Source organism: Primulina huaijiensis, chromosome 3 (genome assembly GCF_012295235.1).
Source record: "Primulina huaijiensis isolate GDHJ02 chromosome 3, ASM1229523v2, whole genome shotgun sequence".
NCBI classification, from domain to species: domain Eukaryota; kingdom Viridiplantae; phylum Streptophyta; class Magnoliopsida; order Lamiales; family Gesneriaceae; genus Primulina; species Primulina huaijiensis.
This window is the reverse complement of record NC_133308.1, coordinates 27,355,179-27,379,918: the sequence shown is the minus strand read 5'-3', so window position 1 is coordinate 27,379,918 and position 24,740 is coordinate 27,355,179. Positions and strand designations below refer to the sequence as shown.

At 33.3% G+C, this 24,740-nt stretch overlaps 4 protein-coding genes and 1 long non-coding RNA gene across 9 annotated transcripts; 3 read left to right on the top strand and 2 right to left on the bottom strand.

Moving 5' to 3' along the window:
* The first annotated feature begins 2,502 nt into the window (after positions 1-2,502).
* Positions 2,503-3,544, top strand: LOC140974273 (germin-like protein subfamily 1 member 13). The gene is made up of 2 exons (XM_073437644.1): positions 2,503-2,738; positions 2,851-3,544. The coding sequence occupies exons 1-2, from the start codon at positions 2,516-2,518 to the stop codon at positions 3,426-3,428; spliced, it is 801 nt and encodes a 266-aa protein (XP_073293745.1). The 5' UTR covers positions 2,503-2,515; the 3' UTR covers positions 3,429-3,544.
* Positions 3,545-5,691: 2,147 nt separating this feature from the next.
* LOC140974270 (uncharacterized) lies at positions 5,692-10,172 on the top strand. 2 transcript variants are annotated; one of them, XM_073437638.1, is made up of 3 exons: positions 5,692-6,097; positions 7,591-7,662; positions 7,932-10,172. In XM_073437638.1, exons 1-3 carry the CDS (start codon positions 6,088-6,090, stop codon positions 10,070-10,072), a joined length of 2,223 nt encoding a protein of 740 aa, XP_073293739.1. In that variant the 5' UTR covers positions 5,692-6,087; the 3' UTR covers positions 10,073-10,172. The 2 variants fall into 2 exon arrangements, with proteins under 2 accessions (XP_073293739.1, XP_073293738.1); XM_073437637.1 differs by having other exon boundaries at positions 7,929-10,172.
* Positions 6,103-8,056, bottom strand: LOC140974271 (uncharacterized). The gene is made up of 2 exons (XR_012174751.1): positions 7,924-8,056; positions 6,103-7,669 (listed from the first exon to the last, which is right to left on the bottom strand). It is a non-coding gene; the product is annotated as an uncharacterized lncRNA (long non-coding RNA).
* An 871-nt stretch (positions 10,173-11,043) lies between the features above and the next one.
* Positions 11,044-18,359, top strand: LOC140974268 (uncharacterized). Of its 4 annotated transcripts, XM_073437635.1 has the most exons (16): positions 11,050-11,198; positions 11,318-11,426; positions 11,628-11,778; positions 12,408-12,505; positions 13,611-13,672; positions 13,760-13,851; positions 13,933-14,056; positions 14,598-14,684; positions 15,303-15,384; positions 15,515-15,622; positions 16,482-16,582; positions 16,811-16,876; positions 16,979-17,070; positions 17,285-17,341; positions 17,623-17,686; positions 18,028-18,359. In XM_073437635.1, the coding sequence occupies exons 3-16, from the start codon at positions 11,765-11,767 to the stop codon at positions 18,157-18,159; spliced, it is 1,179 nt and encodes a 392-aa protein (XP_073293736.1). In that variant the 5' UTR covers positions 11,050-11,198; positions 11,318-11,426; positions 11,628-11,764; the 3' UTR covers positions 18,160-18,359. The 4 variants fall into 4 exon arrangements, with proteins under 4 accessions (XP_073293735.1, XP_073293734.1, XP_073293737.1 ...); XM_073437634.1 differs by lacking the exon at positions 11,318-11,426 and having other exon boundaries at positions 11,044-11,198; positions 16,979-17,066; positions 17,281-17,341; XM_073437633.1 differs by lacking the exon at positions 11,318-11,426 and having other exon boundaries at positions 11,044-11,198.
* Positions 18,360-19,461: 1,102 nt separating this feature from the next.
* LOC140972422 (isoeugenol synthase 1-like) lies at positions 19,462-21,206 on the bottom strand. The gene is made up of 5 exons (XM_073434856.1): positions 20,927-21,206; positions 20,511-20,645; positions 20,173-20,407; positions 19,847-20,050; positions 19,462-19,760 (listed from the first exon to the last, which is right to left on the bottom strand). The coding sequence occupies exons 1-5, from the start codon at positions 20,945-20,947 to the stop codon at positions 19,696-19,698; spliced, it is 660 nt and encodes a 219-aa protein (XP_073290957.1). The 5' UTR covers positions 20,948-21,206; the 3' UTR covers positions 19,462-19,695.
* Positions 21,207-24,740: the final 3,534 nt, after the last annotated feature.

Sequence of the window (24,740 nt, the reverse complement as noted above, 5' to 3'; positions counted from 1 at the left end):
CCCCCACACACACACACACACACACACACACACACACACACATATATATAATTTAGCGATTTTAGCCATATATATCTGCACAAGAAAATCCTCCGTAATCACAAGAAAAGAAAAAGAACACATTTTATTGTTTTGGAGTCCAACTTTTTAAGTTCGACCCATGATCTAAAAATATCCATTTTCAAATACAATTTCTATTTGATTATGGCCTCAAAATGTTATTTTCCAAATCCACGTATGGATGTTTCAGCTTCGTTCTAAAAAAGTATTCTGTTGGGAATGCAAACAGAACCCTACATTGGAAAATCAAGAGTTAGATAATGAGTTAATAAGATTGAATTATATATCCATTAGTATGAGGTCATTTGAGTAAAGTCCGAAAACAAAGACATGAGGGTTTATACCTAAAATAGACGATATTATACTATTGTAGAGATACGTGACTTGACACAACAACAAGTATCAGAGTCATGGTCTAGATCGAGCCATATGGGTGGAATCTTCAGATACTTAAACGAAGGAGGTGGGGGCCCCGCTCCTAGTAAATCCGTCGTGAGCTCTCGAGGTGGGTGATGATCCAGGTTTTTCATGTAAGGCGTGCGCTCCAATGCAGTGAAGAAGAGTGACCTTGATTGAAGGGGAGATAGAGTTGAGGGGAGGTTCCAAACCATGAAAATAATAGAAAAACTTCGTTTGATGAGAGGATTGTTGGGAATGCAACTAAAGTCCCATATTAGAAGATCAAGAGAAAAATCACGAGTTAATATAAGTTGGAATATATTTCCATTGCTATGTGACATTTTGTGTAAAGATTAAAAAATCTATGGATTTATACCTAAAGTGGACAATATCATACTATTGTGGAGATATGTAACTTCTATTGTTCAACATATTCTTCCTATGAAATTTAAATTAGTAAAATGAGAAAACATTGAAGTGATTATATAAATAGGTGGCAAGGACAGACCTATGCTGGGCCCGTCCTAGGCTGTAGCTCTTCCCAATTTTTTTTACAAAGATTTATAGAGATTTGAGCCAATTCTATTTTTTTTGGTAAATATTTATAGAGATTTAAGCACAGTCTAATTTTTTAAAAAGATATCATGAGATTGAAGGTGTTCGTGCAACGATTATAAAAAGTTAATATCTAGAATACTTATTTAACTTTCACAGTGAATAAATGTAGATTTTCGATATTTCAAAGGGGGTAAATTTGGAGCAAATAACTCATAAAAGTGATAGATTTATTTTATCAATTCTTTTATTTAATATAATTTAATTTTGAAAGTATATTTAAAATATATTAAAAATAGTTTTAAAATGTAAAATTTGAATCTAAGTGAAACTTGTCTTATATTACACAGGTTACATATTAATTTAAATAATATATAAACTTTGAAAATGATATGGTTAAACTTTTTTTTTGAAAATTAACTCTCCTATTTCAAGCCCACCTCAACTTTAATTTCTGGATGCGTCCCTGATAGGTGGCAATAATTTTTCAAGGAAAAAGACACGATTTTCATTAACAACTTCAAACTAAACTTTTTTAGGGGTCAAGTACATACAATACTATCTCTGCAAAATATCGATATTGTTGAAAATCATATGTGCCTAATAACTCATCGTGCTTTCAAATCTTGATCACAAATACCCTTGAAAACATTTATGTATAAGGGTGTGAGTGCTCGAAGATTTGAAAACACGAATAAGTAATGTATCAAATTTTAAATTGGAGATTTTTTTAGTAATTTTGTGATTTCATAAAGGTAATTTATATAATTAATCCAATTTTTTTATTTCATTTATTTGGAGAGCAAATTTTTGTAATCTTTTTTTTAAAAAAATATAGATATAAAATTGTAATTGTATGGCCAATTTTTTTAGAAGCCGAATCACGTCCATGATCAATCGTAGGCGGTAGGACTCAAGCATTAATTATACAAGAATGCAAGTGTTTACAACTTTTAAAAGACACCAGCGCGTCTATTCTTATAAGTATATATTTTTAAAAGCCCAATCGCGTCAATATAATATAGTTTTTTTATTATTATTATTAGCATGTGATTTTTTTCTAAAAAAAACTTATAAAAAATAAGAGAATTTTTAATTTTACAAATTTAATTTTTATAATTTTTAACAAAAATATTTAAAAAATAAAAAATCAACTAAACAAGCATCCAACGCGTGTATAAAAATACTAGCGTATGTATATATATATTAAAAAAATCTTTACTTGAAATTCAGTTGAAAGAGTTGAGCTAACCCTAATACCTATTATTGTACATCTACAAAGAAATCAAGCAATGTAATGCGGAAAAATGACTTTTTCCTGTGATAGATATAATTTTTATCATCAGATTTTACTTGCGATTTAACTCTCTAACTAATGATAAGTAGTTTGGCCTGAGTTTTCTTGTATACTCTATTTAGTCTGAAAAGATCAAGCTAAGTGATTGCATATAAATTTTCTCCAATCTTTCAACTATAAATAACCCAATTTTCTTCGATAGACATGCAGCCTAGATTTGAGCAAAAACAAAAGTTAGCAAAGGAGAGAAATTTCACAGATTCTCTCAGAAAAGAAAATAAACAAATTAATATATATACCATGTCTGCGACTCGAATTGTGGTACTGTTCTTGGCCATTTTGGCTGTGGTTTGGTCAGGTGCTTACGCCTCCGATCCCGATCCATTGCAGGATTTCTGCGTTGGATTCAATGATCCAAAAGCCGCTGGTTTGTGGCCCTATCTTTCATATTACAAATTTCTAATAACATTTAATTATTCCAATTTTTAATTAGTACTATCTTGTTTCTAATGTTATTCCATGAATCATATGTATTACAGTGGTCGTGAATGGAAAGTTTTGCAAGAATCCCGAAAACGTGACAGTAGAAGATTTCATCTATTCTGGTCTCAACATGCCTGCAAACACTTCAAATCCTCTTGGAACAAACATAACCCCCGTTTTTGAAGATCAGCTGCATGGCCTTAATCACCAGGGAATATCTATTATCCGAATCGACTACGCGCCAAATGGTCTCAACCCGCCCCACGTGCATCCTCGCGCCACTGAACTTATTCTGGTCGCAAAAGGCGTCCTCTACGCCGGTTTTATAGGCTCGAACCCTTCGGACCCGAATCTACCGAACAAGCTCTATGCTAAGATATTATATCCGGGAGACGTGCTCGTGTTCCCGAGGGGATTGTTTCACTTTCAGCTAAACGTGGGGAAGACAGATGCACTTGTGTTTGCTACCTTTAACAGCCAGAATCCGGGATTCTTTAACATACCGGATGCTTTGTTCGGAACCGAGCCTCCGGTCTATCCCGACGTTCTTGCTAAAGCTTTTCAAATGGATAAAGGAAGCATCGAGTATCTTCAATCACTCACCCGCATGAGGATCAACGGAGAAAATTATTAAATCCCATGGTATTGAAATTAAATCATCTGATATATTTTGTTGACTAAATAAATGAAGGACCTCATGTTGTATTGCTCATATATATAATGGTTCATACATATTAACTTATGGATTAATTAATTTTTGCTTAATGCATGCATATTAATTTTTTATCATTCGCTAACGACGATTATCGGGAAATCTCATACCTTCACGACTAATTGTAAAAGAATAACAAATTTACACTCCTACGCAAATTTGAGGAATTAATAATGAAATATGACTGGGAAATCAATTGATTAATTTGGAATTATTTAAAATTATTTATGTGTATAATTGCACGAAAACTTTCATAATTTTATAAAATGAAGAGGTAGGCAATTTGAACAAGTTCAGACAAAAATATTTACGTACAACAATCGAAGTTGTAGTTAACCATCCGTCTAAATTCAATTTTTATATTTAAATTGATCATTTATGTTCTACTATTTTTAATCTAAAAATGTTTGCATGAGAATTTTTTTTTTTTTTTTACAAAATAGTCCTAGATTTTTTTAATTATTAAACATGATTAATATTATAATATTTTTATTCAAATAATAATTATCTTCCTAAGTTTAAAATCATATATATCAGAATTATAAATGTAGAGCAATTCTGAGGTTTTCAAAAGGCGAAAATATAAGACATTTTGATGGTTGATACCCGAATTATATTTATTTCATTTAAATTAGGCCCATACTTGGCCCAAACTCAAATAAGTGCTTCAAGACCATTCATTCACATTTTAAGGTAACCTCTCTTTATATTTTTTAAAATCTCCTCATTTTCTTTATTTTTGGGTAACGCTGACTTGAGCATCAGATTGATTTAGTCGGGTAATCATTGGCATTTCTAGTAATTTTTCGTGACACAGTTGACGATCTACTACTTATTTCTTTGTGTTTGTAGGAGTGACGTCTGCTTACTCAGATCCGACTTCCATTATTCTCCTGAGTTCTTCTGATTTAGATAAAGATTTTATTTAACTCCATCACATTTAGTTATAAATGGATTATAAATTTACTAATGATGCATCTGAGTCAATTTATATGTATTTTTATTATTTACCTAACTCAAACAACAAAAATTAAAATCTATTTCCCATTTAATTACTACACTATCAAGCATATTAATCACAAGAAATTTCAAATTAACTCGATCTTAATGTGACATAAAGTAAGTTTTTATGGTATATATATTTTAATAATAAAATATTAATATTTAATTTATTTTATATAATATAAAAAAGGTCAAAACTATGGGACCAACCGCCGAAGTATCATTGACCAGCAGTTGTGTGTCGCACTCCATGCTCCCCACGCCAATTTATTGGCCTTCCCACTCCCGTGATCTGTACATATGCAACTTTACGGGTAATTGCATTTACCCCCTCTATATTTTGTAAAACCCCACATAAGCCCCAATATATTTTATTTCCTATTTTATACCTTTCTTGAGGAAACAAAATCAACATTTTTAATGTGAAATAGAGGCCATGTGCATTTTTTTTTGTATATTTTTAACATTTTTTTAATTACAGACATTTTTTTATAATATTTTTTACACTTAAAGCAATTGATATGTAAATACTTGAAAATTATTATTAAAATTAAGAACTTTTACATGTAATATTTATGTATGATAACTATTTATAACTAGTTAGAATAACTTTTCGAGTCGGATTATTTGGTTAATTTAGTGTACAATTATTTTAAGGATTATCAGAGGTTAAAATAATTTACCACGATAAGAGTAAATTGACGTACCATAACATTAAAATTACTTAACGTTTAATTTTTTTATAATATACAATAAAAGATAGTATAAATTGTATATACGACATATCCATTGTATGCGATTTCGAAAACTTTGATTAAATTGCATCGACATCTCAAAAATCCAATAAAGTAAAAACCATTTGAGGAAAATTTGCATTAAGACCCTAAATTTTTTCAAAATCAGACATAAAACTTGGTGAAAATTTAGATAAATCTGCTCGAGCTTTAAAAAGATGAAACGTGCTCGATTTGTTTAAAAGACCATTAATTTTATGAAGGGGATTTTGTGATTGTTTGCATTGGGGTGTCATTTCCAATTCCGGGAAGAACGTGAAGGTGCAGGTTGTTATTATTTGAACTTGAAGGGTGTATCTGCGATTACCCAAACAAGATTGTCCCTTACGCAATAGCTCGCTTCTGCCCGATATATTCTATTGCATTAATAATGGTGAGACAGCAGAAAGCGGACACAGAAGAAACATGAAAACCAACAGAGAAAACAAACATAAAATATTACACAACAAGACTTATATAAAATTCAAAACGTCTTATCTAAGGATTTCGTGCGTTACATTGTGTAAAAGTGGCACAATCAACATCATCATTCTGATTCATTCAACAACTATCCAAGTATAAAAGTATTAATCTAATCTATGCACTTTGTTTTCCACTTCCCACAATAATTTCTGTGCATCCCATGTTTTCCATCGCCGGAGCACTTTACCTTTTGGCCCATTTTGGTTGTTGGATGTATGCGAGAAAGCAGTTGAGTTTCAAGAACGGGCTTTCCCAGTATGAGATGAAATCTTAAATACAGCGGGATTTTGTGGCAAAGTATCACCATTGGAGCAGTTCTCAAGATGAGACCAGGTGGGTTTTACTTTCGCACTTTAAATACCTTTTAATACTCCACACGTTATTTGTAATAGTGTTTGCTGGTTTTATTTATCGGGTCTTTTTTTTATTTTTTTCCCTTCGCTGTTAATAGAAAGTTGGCATTTTTATCCAGAGTTTTGTGTAGAAGAGAGCGATATTTAGTATTATACAGAGAGTAGTGGTTGTTTAGCTCCGTCAATGGATATGTAACTGTAGAAGAGTGAGTTGAAGAGTAGGGTGGATTAATGGTGGATGGAGCTTTGACTTAGGGAATGTTCTCGAAAAGAAAAAGGATGTACTTTTTTCTTCTTTATGCTGTATCTTGCACTACTCTAGCTTGTTACCTTGAATTGAGTAATCATGGAGGAAGAAGGGACAGTCTTGTCCACTCAAGGCATTCACATGACTAGCAAGTGACTTGCATTATATAGGAAAAATTGCATAGAAAATTTGAAGTTGTGAACCAACTGCGGCGGCCTACACCTCTAGATGACCTGGCAATTGTGATGAAATAATATGAATATTCTGTACAGTTAACTTGTTTTTGCAATACAAGATAAATCAACAAGAAAAGACAACCAAATCCATGGGATATGTAATCACCTATCTATGGAGAAAAGATGGAAGAGAACAACAAGATATAGGCTTCCCTGACATACAAAATACAATTCACGTATCAAATATTTTCAGAATCTCCAAATATGCTGATTGTTCCAAGCTTGTGTGTCGTGTCCTCAAATTGTTTTGGGAGGCCTTTCGCATAAATATTTGCAACTTGCTTTTTTGTGGGAAGTTATATCATACATACGCTTCCATATTTAAACTTTTCTATGATGAAGTGGCAATTAATCTGCACATGCTTACATTAAAATCTCTTACATAAAGATACTATTCACGTATCAAATACTTTCAGAATACCCAGCAGGAAATAACTTGCAAGTGACGCTGACAATATGGCAAGTTAATCGGTGCATTTACACTTTTTTGGTTGTCAGTCGGGCTTTATGATGATAGGAGTGGATTTGGATTTTAAACAATGAAAAGGAAGAGGAGTTTGTTTCTTTGCCTTTTTCTTTGCCATTTTCCAGTACCGAGTTTGTCTTTAATGAAATGTTTTGACATTGAGCCAGTGAGAGTAGCTAGCTAAGTGAACTGGATGCACAGTTACTATAAAAGTAATACACCAGTGAGCTATTGGAGCTCATGTTTGCATTATAGATTTTTGGTCCTGACTATTGATATTACTCTTTGATTAAAGTAATGAAAATTACTTAGGCGAGCTTATGCATGGGGATTCGGGAGAGAAACATACGAAATCAAAATATTGTAACGTGGTGATGAGGGTAACAAATTGGAGATTGTGTATCAAGAGTGCAACTGCTATCATTTCCATGGCCTTGAACAAGACACCTTAGGAATATCTGTTTATTTATTTACTCTTCAAGGTGTAGCATTCAGTTCACGGGTTGTGTTATTTATGTAAACAGGTATCCAGAAAAATGATTCTGACTCGTCCCCTGGGCCAAGTTTGGATGGAAGTTTTAGAAAGCTGGGATCTGGTTTGTTCTATTCAGTGGTTTTATTTTCATTTGCATTTACATTGAAAATGTTAGAACTTGAATGATTATGAAATTTGGACTCTACAATCTTGCGTCTTAATTGATTTGAATGCGCTCTCTGGTATGCTGCTTGAAACTTTAAAAACGGGAGGAAAAAAAGGGAGAAAATGAAAAGGGAATAACATTTTAATACTGAGTAGTTATCTTCCAAGTTTTATATATTATAGTTTTTCCTCTTTACTAAATTATGGCAAATTTCACAACAGCAGCAGCTTTTACGTGTTCAATCTCGAGCAATTCAAGCAAAGTTATACCAACTTCAAAAAGGGTGCATAAATTCCTGAAGGAGTATGCAATGAGGCTGGTTGATCCTAATCTATTTACCGAGTATCTTGAGGATTGGGTTAGCGAGAATGTCTGTGGTAAAACAAGTTATGAGGAACAATGTTTTAGCTCTCCCTTCTTGATTGATGAACTGCGTACCTTCGATTTTGCGATGGAGGGTGTTTTATTTCAACAACTACTGCGGATGCCGTATCCACCTTATTCTTCCGACAATCTGAAAGAAGACGAATATCTTGCACTGGAGGATTTTATCCATACTGCCGCAGAAGGACTGTGGCGTGCATTTTGGCATAAGAATAAGCCTTTTCCATATTTTGTATCTTGTCCAAGTTATCCTGGATCGAAGTTTTATACAGTAGACAAAGCAATATCAAAGGAAAGACTCAAGGAGCTCTGTGGTGCAGCTTTATTGTCAAACAGTAATGGCAATTTAAATGCACATTGGGATGATGTTGTCATGCTCCTATTATTCAAACGAGATGTTCTGAAAGGTGATGAATTGGGGTTTTCTCCTTCTATTATTTGTGAAGCTCTTTTCTATGCTATTCACTTGCTGTTATCCAGGAGTTTGACCAAGTACGATAGTGTTACTGGTGATTATGTTTTTGTATCTGTTGTCGACTCTAAGTTTGGAGGTGTTGTTAAACTTGGTGGCAATCTTGGAAAACTTGAAGTGGACACTAATAACCCATATGAATCTGTAGTGGAGTGGATCAAATTTCATGCAGAAGTAAGTATTTCCCCTGTAGACAAAATATGGAACAAGCTCGGAAATGTAAACTGGGGGGACTTGGGAACTTTACAGATTCTTCTGTCGATTTTTTACTCGATGATTCGGTGGAACGGGCCACCAAGAAAGTCGATGGCTTCCCTAGCAGAGAATCACAGTCGCCGACTCCAAAAACGTCGAATGGAGAGTCAATTAAGTGAAAGAGAAAATGCTCTAGTAGCTTATGAACATGGTAACAACCACTATGGAGAAATCGTTGAACTAGACCATGAGAACAAACAGAACATGAAGATGAAAAGTCCACGCTTAAAGCTTAGACCGGGTGAAATAATATTGCTCGAGGATCGAAACCAGGAACTCAAAAGTTTCCAAATACAGAAATTTCTAGATGATAGGAGTGGTTGCTCATATATTGCTGCAGCTGCAGAGAATCCTGCTGAATTGTTGACTTTTTATGTTGGTGCTCATTCGTCTCGTCTGGAGCCATCTTGGGAAGACATGAATCTATGGTACCAAGTACAAAGGCAAACCAAAGTGTTGAATATCTTGAAACAGCAAGGCATTTCAAGCGAACATCTGCCTCAAATTATCGCATCTGGCCGAGTCATGCACTCTGGCCATTGTGAAAAGAAAAGCTTGAAAGGATGTTGTGACCATCCGTGGTGTGGAACCCCTATTCTCGTTGCATATCCAGTAGGTGAACCAGTTTCATCCATCATAGCTCATTATGGCCCATTTTCTGCTGAAGAATCAATACGCTGCTGCCGAGATTGCCTTGAAGCTCTGAGAAGCGCAAAAATGGCTAACATCATGAACGGTGATATCTCCCCGGAAAACATAATACACGTCGTTAACAACAAAAGTTCAATTAAAAGCAGATCATTCGTTCTCATCTCGTGGGGTCGTGCCATTTTGGAAGATAGAGACAGCCCTGCATTAAACTTACAGTTTTCATCAGCTCATGCCCTTCAGCATGGCAAGCTCTGTCCATCTTCTGACATAGAGAGCCTCATTTACCTCATATACTGTCTTTCTGGTGGATCAATGCAGCAGCAAGACTCGATCGAATCAGCATTGAAATGGAGGCAGCGATGCTGGACGAAGCGTTTAATACAGAAACATTTAAGCAAGGTTTCGCCTCTCCTGAAAGCGTTTGCCGATTATGTGGATAGTATATGTGGAACACCCTATGCTGTTGATTATGATGTGTGGTTAAATAGACTGAATGGGGCTGTTGATGGATCAGTTGAGAAGGGGAAAATGGTTGAAGAGTCGCCGAGATTGAAGGATTTCGCAGAGTCTTGTGCAACTTCAGGTGGTGTGAATTCATCATAGAGAGCATTTTGAGTTCTTGTTTTGGTTGCCTTGATAATGGAGTTGGCCATTTAATTGACATTTTGGATTTGGTTGATTCATCTTATTTTGTCTTTGTTTAGATTTAAATTGGATTATTTGTATTAAACATAGTTACTAGTTGTAGTTTAATTGGGCACAAATTGAATGAAAAGTAAAAAACCATAAAACATTTCATGTAAAATCAATAATTTTTTAAATCCTATGCGTTTAAATCACAATTATAATAAATATCTTTCCAAGCTTGCGTACAGCTCGAGAAATATCTAACAAAATAGTTTGATTAAAAAAATTCGAATATATTCAAATTTATTGATAATTTCAAAAATAGGTTTAATATAGCAATAAGATAGTTTTGACTATAGTATCAAATCTTTAAGATTTTATTTAGTAATATTATTAAATCATGCTTGAATTATATTTGCGTGGATGATAATTAACGTGAAATATTTTAAAATTTTAAATATAATATGTTTGTTTAAAATAAATTATATATCACTCTTAATTAAGAATTACCTTGGTTGTCAATTATGGAAAAAAAATCTTCTGTGCCTAAAATAATTTTTTTTTCTTTCAAATTTTAAAAAATAAATAAAATTGAAGCACCATTTCGAATGCACAACTTTTTTTGAAACGAAACAGTGTTGGAAGTTTCAAATCCTTCCGAAGCAAGTTTTTATTATTGTTATTATTATTATTATTATTATTATTATTATTAGATTAGATTTACTTGTTTGATTTTTGGGGAAGTTGGTGAAAAATCCTCAATCAAAATATTTATTTGGGTTCACTCTCAACCCACAAAATTATGGTACTATGTCATACAAATTGTAGTACAATTCATGTAGAAATGTGGTACACTTAATGTGGAAATGTGATATTAAAAAAAGTACCCAGAGACTGAACACAAAAAAAAACGACGGCTGCGAAGTGAAGTCCAATTCCCCTTTGATTTTTCTGCAACCTTCATCCTGGCTCTACATAAACAGCCTTTCAAGAATCATACAAGTGGACGGTGTTTGCAGAATCAAGAAGAAAGAAGAGAGAATGGAAAAAGGAGAAAACTCGGGGGCCACCGCCTCCGGTGAAGATATTTGGGCTAAACTGGGTAAATTGATAAAGAATAAGAAGCAAGACATGATTTTTTTTAATGTTTTTTTAAGTTTAAAAGACTAAGCTTCTTGTTTCAGTCTTCTATTTTTTATTGTGGGCTTCAATCTTTATTAGATTGAGTCAACTCTGCGATTTGTAGAGTTTCAGGGTCTCTGGAAATTTGATTATAGGGTAAGATTGATCAAGTACTGTAGTGTGTGACCTTTGCTTGGCATAACGTAAGGTGTGTAGTGTTGTGTTCCTTGTGATTTTTTTTGGTTGAACTATTTCTTTTTTCAATTCAAATGATTGCCTGTTTTTGGGAATGTTAGCAAGCTTGAATCTTTTTGTGTCCCTCGTACAATTTTGGATTTTTGCTGGTGACGTAGATGCATTGTTTCTCTAACTTGGCTTTCATAAAATATTTGCTTCCGTCTTTCTTCAGTGCCGTTGGACTCACGATATCCAGATGTGGAATTGAGATCTGATAATGTCACTGTCTTATCGGAGATCAATAGTTCTTTAAGTGAAAAGCAAGAGTGGTGCAGGATAGAAAAGAACAAGGATCAAGTTTCTGCCTTGATGAAGAATATGTGGTTTGTGATTATTTTTTTTAAAACTCGTGTTTACTGAATTTTTCTCTGATTTTGTGTTAGTTTTGGGAAGAGTTTTTGTTGTGATAGATTTGTATCTGCTCAAAACTGAGCCATTATCTTTCTGAAAGTTTGTTGGAATGATCTTTAAATCCTCTATTAAATTGCTAAATAAAATTTTCACGTTTAACAATTGAAGCTGGCGGTAAAAATGCTACTGGTGGTCTTGCGAATGAACTCTCTTTTTGAATAAAACATGTTGTTGGGGAAGATGAATTGGCTTCAACCAAAAAGTTAATGTCATGGATTCTTGGTTCAAATTTCATTTATTTGCCAATGGGGAATATTTTTTTTAGTTTTGATGGTTTTAATAATCTGATACTCTAACAAAGAAAAAGTGTTATTAAAAGTTTGGTGACAAGAACCATTCCTTTGAAAAGTATCTATGTGCTTGGCATTAAACTTTGGTCTATAACATTTCATTTGGTTGACATTTGATACTGATTGAGATTTTTAGAGAAAGGCGGTTGCATGTTTGATTTCTTTTGAGGTGCTATATATTCTGTTATAGATTACGATGCGTACTTTTAAAAATCTCCAAGCACTTGACATCTATGTTTTTTGCTAGCCAGTTCTCATTCGATACTTGTTGATGACACGGTGATTCAAGATGATGATACAACTACCATCACTTGTGGCAGCGAAATAATTCTGGGTCCTGAGGCTCAAGGCAAGAGTTAATGTTGGTCATTTCAATTTTTTAGTTGGTAATGTGTTTGACTCATTGTGGATGTCGTATTATGGAACTAGTTGGTGGTAAACGTCTAACCACCTCTGTAAGTGTTGTAGCTGATCCTCTACAATAGCAACTAGTATTCATGCCTACTAGTTATTTTAGCTGCAGGGAATAATTAACTATTATGATGAAACAGAAGCTGAGTTGGTATAAAACAGAGAGTAAATCTGCAGAAAAAACATGTATTAGAATGAAGGAATAAGTGTATAATCCATACTCATCGATGTCTCTTGTTTGAACCTGTCCTTTTCCTTCTTTTCTCCCCACCATCAGCGTAACATTACCCTTCAGCTTTGTTTAGTTCAAACATGTGATGCATCGCCAACGAGCATTGGAGGAACTTTACCATTAAGTTGCTGTGAATGCTTGAGATATTTTTACGGGATCTAATGTTCAAGGAGAATCACATTCTTTTTGCATCTCTCCATGTGATACATCGCCAAAGAGCATCGGAGGAACTTTACCAGTAAATTGATGTGAATGCTTGAGAAATTTTTATGGAATCTAATGTCCAAAGAGAATCGCAGTCTATGTGCATTTCGCTCCATCTTGGTGTCCAAGCATCTGAAAAGCACTTTTCAGGATGCCATATAGTTGAGGCTCTGCTTTTTCAATTTTCAAATTAGCTCATATTATTTTTTTCGAACACTAATGATGTTGGCTTCACATGTATCTATCTTTATTATACACTGTAGAGTTGAAATGCATTAGCCATCAGGTATTCAATTAATTAAAAAATTACTTGAAATGTGATAAGATTGAAGTGCAGTAGTATTTGATATAATAGCAACTAGTCCATTTTTTAGATTTCTTTATCAGCTGGTCAATAACAAAGCTTTCTGAAGTGTATTTTACAAAATTTCTCTGATGTTTGTAATTATTCCCCCAAGACCAATAATCTGTTAGAATTCAAATACCTCTCCACATTTGTAAGATGTTTGTTTAATCACAAATGATTGATGCTTACTTAAAATAACTAATATTTTATAAGTTTCATAGAAATGGGGGACTTAAGTTACCCATCTTTTAATGCTACCAGGGTTTATGAAGTACAGATTTAAAGTAATGCCAGCCGAGGAAATTTGCAAGAAACAGCTGCAGGTGACAGAATCCAGCCTCAAGCGTAATCTCTGTTATATCTTAATTTTGTTGATACAGTTGACGTTATTGTAAATTTGTCTATGCCAGATAGTTCTTGATCCCGAACATACAAAATGTTCTATTTGTTTAAGTGTTTGGCATGACGTTGTAACTGTAGCTCCCTGCCTTCACAATTTTTGGTATGTCTCTTAACCTCCTCTTATTCCTATCAATTTCCATCTCATCTTTTTTTTTTATCAGTTACCTCCTGTCTCATCCAGCAATGGGTGCTTCTCGGAGTGGTTGAAACGGTGTCAAGAGAAACATTCTAGCATTTTATGTCCTCAGTGTAGAGCAGTTGTACAATTTGTTGGAAGGAACCATTTTTTGCATAACCTTGAAGAGGTAAGGGATTTTCCGCGGCCAGTATTTATGTAGCTGTTTATTTGTTATTAACGCACAAATTCAATCAGAGAATGTTTTCTCCATCTTGTTTGACTTTCTTAAATCTTTTAATAGCCCGTCACTATTTTCATCTGTGTTGGATTTTTTGTTCTTCTTTTAGAATGGTAGCAAACTAGAATATTTTTTGTCAAGCATTTTCCTATCTACTTTCTTGTCGAATTTCATGTGGTCAACTATAACAGCACTTTTTTTTTCTTCCCTTGATCATGCAAATATGTAGGCAGATAGATGCCGGTGGGTTGTTTCCATCCAGTTCTTTGGTGAAAATTGGTAGTCGATTAAATTAATAAATATGAATTTTTGTATTTTGAACTTAATTTCGGTTGAGAAAAGCTCAGAAAATATATTCATGATGTTAAATTCCATAAAGCTAAAGTCCAATCATGTAGAATGCACTCTTGCATCAGTTATTTGGCCTTTTGGAATGAGAGGGTATGGAATATAGTTCTTTATGTATTAAATTCTTATTTTATCTGCACAGGATATATTGCAAGCTGATTCTACTCTTAGGCGTTCAAGTGAAGACATTGTACTTTTAGATTCACATGCGTCCATTAAATCTCCCCTTGTAAGTTGTATATTTTGTTGCCCTGATCAGAAAATAAGTGAGGCTTAGGCTGCAATGAGGGATGAATTTTTAGCATGGTGAACTTGAGAATTCGTTATTTCTTGAGGTTATATTATTTGTTTGTATGCTTATCTATAAACCTGCTGCCATGCTTGATTTTTGCTTTGTGAGTCATATATATGCATTTATAAAATCAATGATGAAGCATTTAATGTTTTGTTTCTTCTCTCCTCTAAAGGACACTATAAGTTATTGAAGGACTACTTTGCACTGTGTGTTCAAATGTTTTAAGTAACTTACTTATACTATTCATTCTTCTGCATATACCCCATCCCACTAAATAGAGAAATCCTAGACCTCACAATCCCACTTTCCAATTATCCACCAAACAACTTTGTAATCGATTCACTTCAGAAGCATTTGGATATTAAGTATTTTCTAAAATTTCTGATCGAGTTGAACATGGAGGATTATAAAAAGCTCTCTAACCATATTTCTAGATGCCTTTTACGTGTGTTATGTCTAATTTGTCATCTTACACATCGTTTTAGGTTCATTAAGCTGTCAGAATTTGGTACATAAATTTAGAGTGACTCTGACTGCTAATGTTTTTTATAGGTAATCAGCAGCGGAAGGAAATTTAGCAGGAAGAGAGCACGTGCTCCAGCAGATGAGGAGAATGCACCATGCCCTCAATGTGGTAATCATGAACATTTTATGACTTGAAATGTGAAAACTATGGCTAATATTTTGGAGAAGGCAGTTATACACCACTGTATTTTCATTGCAAACCATTAGCTACTTGTGAAATTGTCATGCATGTATCTCAGGCAACGAGTATGCTGGTTTCCAATGCAACCAAAGCACAATTCATCTTCAATGTCAAACGTGTGGTGGGATTATGCCTTCCAGATCAAATGCCAGTGTACCACAACACTGTAATGGTTTCCTTTCTTTGGGTTGGGGGGTGCAGGGCTCTGCAACTGTTGTTAGAACTAGGGCACTGGCAAAATTTTGACGTATTCTGATAGTAAATTCTGAATAGTTTTGTATGTTTCTTACCTGTATCATATACATGGTTTAATTTATTAGGTTGAACAAACCTGAAAGTTTCAACAAAAGCCTCCTACATGAACCCTAACCACTAATTAACAAGAAACAAGTAAAAGAAAAAAAGAGGAGGGAGGAAAAGGAAATTGGTCATGGACTATCTAAATTTAGTTTTCCTTAATACTCTTTTGGAACGTTAAATAGGAATTTTCATTGTAGGTCCTGACATCACTGATGCAATAGTTCAGAATGAAATCATGTCCGAGATTATTGGGACTGAAGATGACCTTCATGACTATTTTCATAACATGGCAAAAAAAAAAAAGTCATTTCCTGCATTTTCATTTTTGAACAGATATTCTTAGGACTAAGCCTAAGCAGTAAAGTGTCAAGAGTTTTTAGCACACAGTTGAAGACTTGAAGTATTGTTTCATTACTATGGTTGGTGCCTTTGCCCATAAAAACCTGCCATTCAAGTGTTATGTTACCTTGATGATGGTCGGGTTGTGATTTACTTTGTAAATGATCATACATGTGACTTGCATCTCTGTTCTTCTAGAAGTACGTAGAATCTAACTCGGAACTACCATAAATTGTTTGAATGTGAAAACAATGTGCACAGGTAGGAAAGCCATTTGTTCTTATGCATATATTTGCTGTGTGGTGCACTGTTTCGGTGTTAAATTGTATTTTCACCATATATTTCAACAAATCTGTACGAGCTTCAGAAGATTCCTTTCTTTGAAGGTTTAGGATGTGATCGTGCATTTTGTGGTGCCTATTGGCATTCCCTGGGGGTTACAGGAAGTGATATCCATCCTGTCTGCAGTCGTGAAATTTTAAAACCCGTAAGCACATTGTTTTTTCCTGATGCTCATGCTCATTGATCATTAGCTCAGTTGCTGGTTGAGTTCTTACGGATTTTGTCTTTGACTTACTTTAATGTGTTTATCATTTTGGACAATTGCGAAGTGCGGAGTTCCTTATCTTTCATGTTGTAAATATTGTTGTTTTTTTGTTGAGAACTCCATTTTCTATGTTTTTGTTTTTTCTTCTTGATGAATATTATTCTGCAGATTACGGAGCGGTCTGTCTCTAGGATACCCTTTTTGGTGCATGAAAAGAATAGACACGAACAAGACGTATGGAAAATCTTCATACTTCTCTTTCTTTACTTTGTTCTTTTCTTTCTTTTTGTTTGTCTTCAGGCTTATGTCTTCACATATTCTCTTTTCTCTTTGCAGATAACTGAAAAATGCGTAAGGCAGATGGGAAGATCATTGCAGGATGTCATCTCAGAATGGGTCACGAAAATGAATAACCGAGAAATAGGCAAGTCCTCTTTCACCACTTTTTTGATCATTTTTTTCATTTTTTTTTCCTGAACTAAGACAAATATTGTGCCTAATGTCTTCTGTAACTTGACACGTCTTGGATATCTTTGATGTCACTCGGGGTTAGTTTAGGATTTTAATTGGTGTGCATCTGCTTTGGAAATAAATACTGTTGATTTAAATATTTTGTTTTGGTTTTATCTTCTTTTCAGACAGGACAAGGCTACCATTGAATCATTCTGAAATGATCAATCCGCAAACATATGTCTGCAAGTAAGTTATTCTGTACATCACTATGTTATATATGTCTCTGCTTATATGCAAATTCAGTCCATGTCATATTTTGTAAGCCCGAAAAAGTATTGAGAACTTGACGAATTCTGAACTTGGAATTTTCTGTTTATTGAATATAATTAGACCTCTTAAAGTTTTCCATTAGATCAAATTAGCAAGCATGATGATCAAAATTCTATAACTCTTTTTGTCATAACTCTATTTTTACTTTGAGTCCAAGCACAAAGTAAATCGTTGTTTTTGTTTGTCCTTAAATGCAGTGAGTGCTACGACAAATTAGTCTCGTTTCTCTTATACTGGTTCCGAGTCACATTACCTAAACATGTAAGCTTCTGCTTCCTTGAGCAATTTTCAATTTCAGTGGCTCATTCTCATAGCTTTCTGCACTGTGAGTTAAAAGTTTATAAACTTGTATTAGTTAGACATCGAGTAGAATATTATAGGCACGTTTTTTAACAACTTTCTTTCTGATTGTAGCCTAGCAATTTTTGACAACTTTCTTTCTGATTATTTTAACTCGTATCGGCGATTCTGTCATGTATCATTTCACTCATCAATATTCATTAACTAAGCCCAGGTTATTTTCCTCGTGGAAATAATTGTCATTTCTTGATGTTTATATTGATGGCTATTTGGATGATAAAATTATTTGTAAATTTTTGTAGTACCTACCTCCGGAGGCACTACAGAGGCAAGACTGCTGGTACGGATCAGCATGTCGAACACAGCACCATAACGAAGAACATGCTCGTAAGAGGAATCATGTATGTCGCCCGACGAGGGGTACCCATATGTAGTAATATTTTCACTATGCTGTCCTATGTAGTGAAATGCTATGCAAAACCTGGCAAAACTTTACCAGTTAATGTTGTTGATTGTATCCTTTTATGTTACTGCAATAGCCATCATAATGTCACTACTTTTATTGTGCCTTGGGTTTCCTAGGCATGTAAATGAATCTAATTGAAAATCAAATAAATTTAATACTTGAAATCGAGCTCGAGCATGATAAGTTTTAAAATTTATCGATAATTTTGTAAGTTTCTTGATGTTTATATTAATAATCATATTTTACTAATGTTTCTTAGTTATATAAGTTTGTAATTTTAGAAAAAATTTAATTTATGATACTGAAAAAGATCATGGTTTTATACATTGGTATTCCAAAAAATTATCATCTTATTAATTAATCAAACTTATTAATTTAACATACTGGTCTAACTCGGGATCTAAAAAAGTTTTTATTTTAGAAATATTATTAAACTATCGAGTATTAATTTATAAATGTTCTACTTAATATATTTGAGATAACCAAAATAGTTTATATAATCGAAATGTAAAGAGTATGAATATAGATTGTTTTTTTAAAAATATATATATGATATATTTCACAAAAAACTCTTATGAGAGAATCTCACAAGTCGATTTTATAAGATAGATATTTGACATGGTTTTGTCTATGAAAAATATTATTTTTTATTATATATATACAAATTGAATCGATTCGTCTCAAAAATATAAATATTTGATATCGTCCCCAAGATACTTTTGTATAATGTAATTATGCCAAATTTTTGTTCTCAATATGATTTTTAACTTCGAGACAAACAAATTAATTAAATGGAAAGTAAATATGTGTCCATAATTAATTGGTGAAGTGTAGTGAAAAAACTAAACCATTCTCGTTTTGTCTGTACGTACGCTACACTCAAATTTGATTTGCGGATTGGTGAGTTCTTTTAGAATTTTTATTTTGGGATTTTTCGTAAAACTCTTTCCTGTTTTATTCGATTAGTTATCTTTCATGTTTGTTATTATTTAGAATAACAGCCACTTATTGACAAATCGATATATAAACGACAATCAAGAAAAAGAATATTAGTCATCAAAGCAATTTCCCCTAATGACAAAATACAAATATAACGAACTAAAACAAAAAATTTACAACATAGATCATCAAAATCAGAAATAAGAAAATATAACTGATAAAATTGGTAATTTTCCATTTTTTAAAATAAATATCTCAAGCGAATATATAACCAATCATATATAAATCAATTATTTCCTAATATACTCAAACCAAATATTGCTAAACCAAATGCAACCTTATATAGATAATTAATTGCCAAAATAAAGAAAATGATCGCGCACACACACACACGCACGTAACTCCATATGCATAAAGTTGAGTAATCAAGCAAACGTGGCCAGTTTAAGCTCAAGTGGACGGACAAGGCAACGATCAAGAAGATCATGAACAGAAGTATACTTGTATTCAGGGTACAATATAATGCCGATGCTTCCAAGTCATCCTCCGTTAACTCGAAATTCATCTAACATCCTTGGATGAATATATTGTGAATGATCGAAACCGGGACGTTGTCCGGAAATGGCAAATCTGCGTCCAACATAACCAAAAATATGTTTATATATATATAAAAAGATTCGATTTTAATTCCATGTATCAGCAGTGTTTAATGTTACTTCTGGAAAGATTGATGATTTCGTGCTCGGGAACATGGACCCTTGTTATGGTACGTCCCGTTTTGTTCTCCCATGCATCCACCAAATCGAGCTGGGATACGATGTTTTTTGGGGGTCGACAGATAATGACTCGATTCGCCACCCTCGGGTCGGTTGCTTCTTTCAACGTGTACGCCGCAACGTCTTCTTCATTATTCAACACCGCTGCACAAAAATAATATATGTATCATATATATGACATGGGACATACATATGTGCTTTACGAAAATAGTTAGCTGTCTTATGATATATCTCTCATGGTCGATCGACAATGTTACGTTTCATACCTTTGGCATCACCATTTCCATATAGAGTAACTTCATGGGAGTTTTCATCATGTGGATGAAGAAAATAATCAACAAAGTATGCTGCAAATGAATTTGCAGAAACATACGTAAAGGGGATCCCGGCTTCTTCGGTCGCCCTCCTTATTTTCTTCTTGTTGTCGAGCAATTTTTGGAATGGTGGCAATGCACCACTTACTCGATCCACTTCATTCCCATATTCTGATGGAACAAATCTCTGATTTTTTTTGGTAATAAAAATAAAACCCATTATTTTCATGCAAAATTGTAATCAATATTTAGTAATTGAAGGAATTAAAAAAATCAGAATGATTAATCACCTTTACATTGCCTGCCTCTTTCATGGCATTGATAATCTTGAGCTGCTCGAGATGTTGAGGAACTGCAAGTGCGGATATCACGATATCCACCTCTTTCACCAAGGAAACGAGCTTATTGTGCTCGTCGAGTCCACCCTTTTCGAAAACAAAAAAGAATTTACTTGCAGATATTAAAAATTGAGAAAATAGTTAAATTTGTCTGCTGACCTCATTTTGATTTTAGTTCTATAAGTTAGGTGTCAGTTTTAGTGCAATGACACTCTGATCTTGCTGCAATTTGTCATTTTTTCCGAAGGATGACCAAAACCAAAATGAGACCAACTTACATGACCAATAATATTACAATTAGTTTCCCTTAAACGTTTGTATTTAAGAAAAACAATTATCTTGTATCTGAAGAAACACGATTATCTTACTTGGGAAACGATAACTCCCATGGATTCAAAATCTTTGACAAGTTGAATCTTCGAAGGATCGGAGTTGGACTCAAGGGGGCGAATATAGGCATAAGTAGGATGGCCCGAAGAAATGCTTGCCTTGATCAAGTATTAACCCAGATAACCAGTAGCACCAAATATCAAAACTTTGCTCTTCGAAATTGCCAGCAAACTGTAAGTTGAACTCTAAATCCCTTGATATTTGTTCTAAGGTTTCTGCCTAACAATCGATTTAACTTAGATTATCAAATTATCGTATATCCTTTATTGGTTCAGTTGTATGGAACCCGAACTTAGCAGCATAGGTCTTTTTATAACAGAAGTCTCTATCAAACAAGTTTTTTTATTTTTTTATTTTGTTAGGTAGCAACCATGCGTCGATAGCACTGAGTAAATATTCGGGTTGATATAATAGCATGCATACCACGCTAATCTCGTAAATTTTATTGGGTAAACTCGGTGTGACAAACTCGTCTGAGAAAATGTTGATAGGAAGAGGAGGTAGACCGACCATTTGGTCGGATGGTGTGCCTTTTCTTTTTTTATTTTTTATTTCTTTTTCTCATTTTATAATTTTTTTAATTATGTATTTTTTTAATCGTTTTTGTTTTCGTCTCAAAAAATAAACTACATTAGTATACAATGTGAGCACCATGGTACTAGTATATATTAAACCACAACTTTTGATTGTTAAAGTCAAATTATACCAAAGTAAAATTATCCTCATCTCCTCACTTTTTTTTAGATTAAAAATTGAAATTTATGTTAAAAAATTCAAAAATTATTAAAATTAGAAAATTCTAAATTTAATTTTTTTAAATAATGATACTTATAAAAAAAAAGAATCAATAATACATGCACACAACTCAATGTGACGATACAGACCAAATCCAATTCGCAATTAATCTAGGAAGAGCAATACCAAAGAAGAATTAGTTAACAACGATAAAACATGATAAAATTCATTTAAATAAAGATGAAGATTTAGCGTAACGTTTCGGATTCGACGACTGTCCACACTGTATCAAGACGATTCTTTTCAGCGTTATGTCTTTATTTACACGCACCCTAGTAAACATCTTAGGGGGTCACGCATCTCAAAATTGTCTCAAGTCAAGCACGTTTAACTTTGAAGTTCTTATGAGATGAGCTCTAGAAAAGAAGATGCAGATTTTCTATATGAGTATTACCTATTAAATCTTTTAAGTACTTCTCAACTACACAGTCTCATACCTGAACAGTTTTGGAATCCCTTTCATTCCGGTGTGGGATCGGTTCATTCATATTTCATTTGCCTAGAAGCATGTTAAAAGCCGCTCATTGTCTGTGCAACCTCATGGCACCGGCGATCAACCTCTGCCCTCTTCGACCTCAGGCGTCACATGCCCACCAGCTTCCGCTTGGTTCGTCCCCGAACCACACGGTCCTAGGAGAGGTCGGCTCGATACCAACTGTAAAATCTCGGATTCGACGACTGTCCCCACTGTACCATGACGAGTCTTTCCAACGTGTTTATGTCCTCACTCACATGCACCCTAGAAAATTTCTCAGGGGGTCATATATCCCAAAATTGTCCCGAGTAACGAACGCTTAACTTTGAAGTTCTTATTGATGAGCTCCCGAAAAGAAGATGCACATTCTTGATATGAGTAGTACCTATCAAGTCTTTTAAGCACTCCTTAACTGCACAGTCACATGTCTGAACAGTTTTGGAATTGCTCTCATTCTGGTGTGGGAGCGGTTCATTCATGTTTCTTTCACCTAGAAGTTTGGCAGAAGCCGCTCATTGTCCGTGCAACCTCATGACACTGGTGATCACCCCCCGCCTTCTTCGACCCTGGGCATCACATTTATAGTATGGGATAAAATACAATGACATAATAGGAAGATTCATATAGTAATCTCACTTAGTAGGATAAAGATTTTAATGGTTGTTTTTTAAACAAGCTGTTAAAATAATTTTATGATAAATATAACATTTGCAAATTTTAACTGATGTTTTGGTCAAATCTGACAATGTATATATATTTATACACTATATCATTAATTTTGAGATACTTAAAGTAACTAATTTTTACCAAAATTGAAACTTTAAAATATTTGTTTTCATCAAAATATTTTCCAGATCTGAAGTCATATAAAAAATATTTTAAACAATTTTTTTTTTCAAATTTGTAAACAAAGGCTATCTAAAACTTTAAACAAAAACATGAGTGTCTATGATACCACTTGTTGTGGAAAATTCTTAAACCATTTAATTCACCATGCTAAATCATTAAGAATTTAACTTAGAACTTAAGCGGAAGCGTACCTGAAGCCATAATCTTGAATTCTTTAGAACGTGTCTTTATCTTCCATATCTACACACTCTTTTCCTTGAGAAAATCCTTTAGTTTTATGTTGTGAAATATTTTTTTATTGGTGAAGAAAATATAGAACGTGATGCCACGTGATCTGGGGATCATGACCTATATATAGATAATGTTTATCATTATCTTCTGATATTTCTGTTTTATCTTATCGTAAAAACAAATTACACTTATGTATCTAAAGGCTCAGAACCTATTAGATACATTAAAGCTCAATAAACCAAAACATTAGTTGATCACTTTATTTTGGACTTAATTTAATGGACAATGCACAACACATAATTATTCATAAATAAGCTCATATATATAGAATTGATCCAACATTTGAAAACTCCATTAATTCCTTTCTCAACATCATCACAGGAATCTAGGAGAGGAATGGTGGATAAAAAAAATGTCCATTTATCTTTATCAATTTATATCAATAAATTTGTAGATATCATTTATAATTAAAAATATATACAAAAATCAATAATAATTATTCTAAGTGTGTAAACATGTATTGCCTGCTCCGAGATACTAGTAAAACATAAAAAAAAAATGTTTGACACATGTTTATTAAGTTCAATGTGTCGTGCAACACTTCATTTTGATGTACAATATATATTTTTGGAAAGATTGTTTAAAAACACGACGCCCACAAACATTGAAGAAACTAGCCTCCACATTATATTTATATTATAATTATAAATTCTAATTAATGGTGGTTTATTTTATAAGATTGCATAAATGAGCTGAGATGGAATATTTTGTGGATAGTTGGAATAAATGTTGTAATAGATATATTATGCATGAACGACTTTAAATGTTTGTCTCTAGAATGTCACTAGCTACCATAAATCTCATCGAATTAAATTTTTCACAAGCGTTTGTAATGCATCATACGTCCCATGATAAATCTCGGAGTATAGTGATTTATTGGAAAATAGATATTCGTCAAAAAATGAAGACAACAAAATTTGTATTTTGGTCTTTCTGCTATTTTATAAATGACAAGCCACGAAAAAAAAATTTCAAGTGTTATTTTATTTTATTATTTTGTTGAAATGAACTGAAATTTTCATTAATAAGAAAGTCTAATGTTTTTAGTGTTATGATTTGATTTGATTGAGGTATTTAAAATACATGTTCTGCACTTAAAACTTATATTACATCTAACGTGTGTGCAGATGTTATAGTATTTTATTAACGTTTTAACCTTATGTATTAAATATATTCATGTGTTACNTTAATAAGAAAGTCTAATGTTTTTAGTGTTATGATTTGATTTGATTTGATTGAGGTATTTAAAATACATGTTCTGCAGTTAAAACTTATATTACATCAACGTGTGTGCAGATGTTATAGTATTTTATTAACGTTTTAACCCTATGTATTAAATATATTCATGTGTTACGTTGGTGACGTCTTTATAAATATTTTTA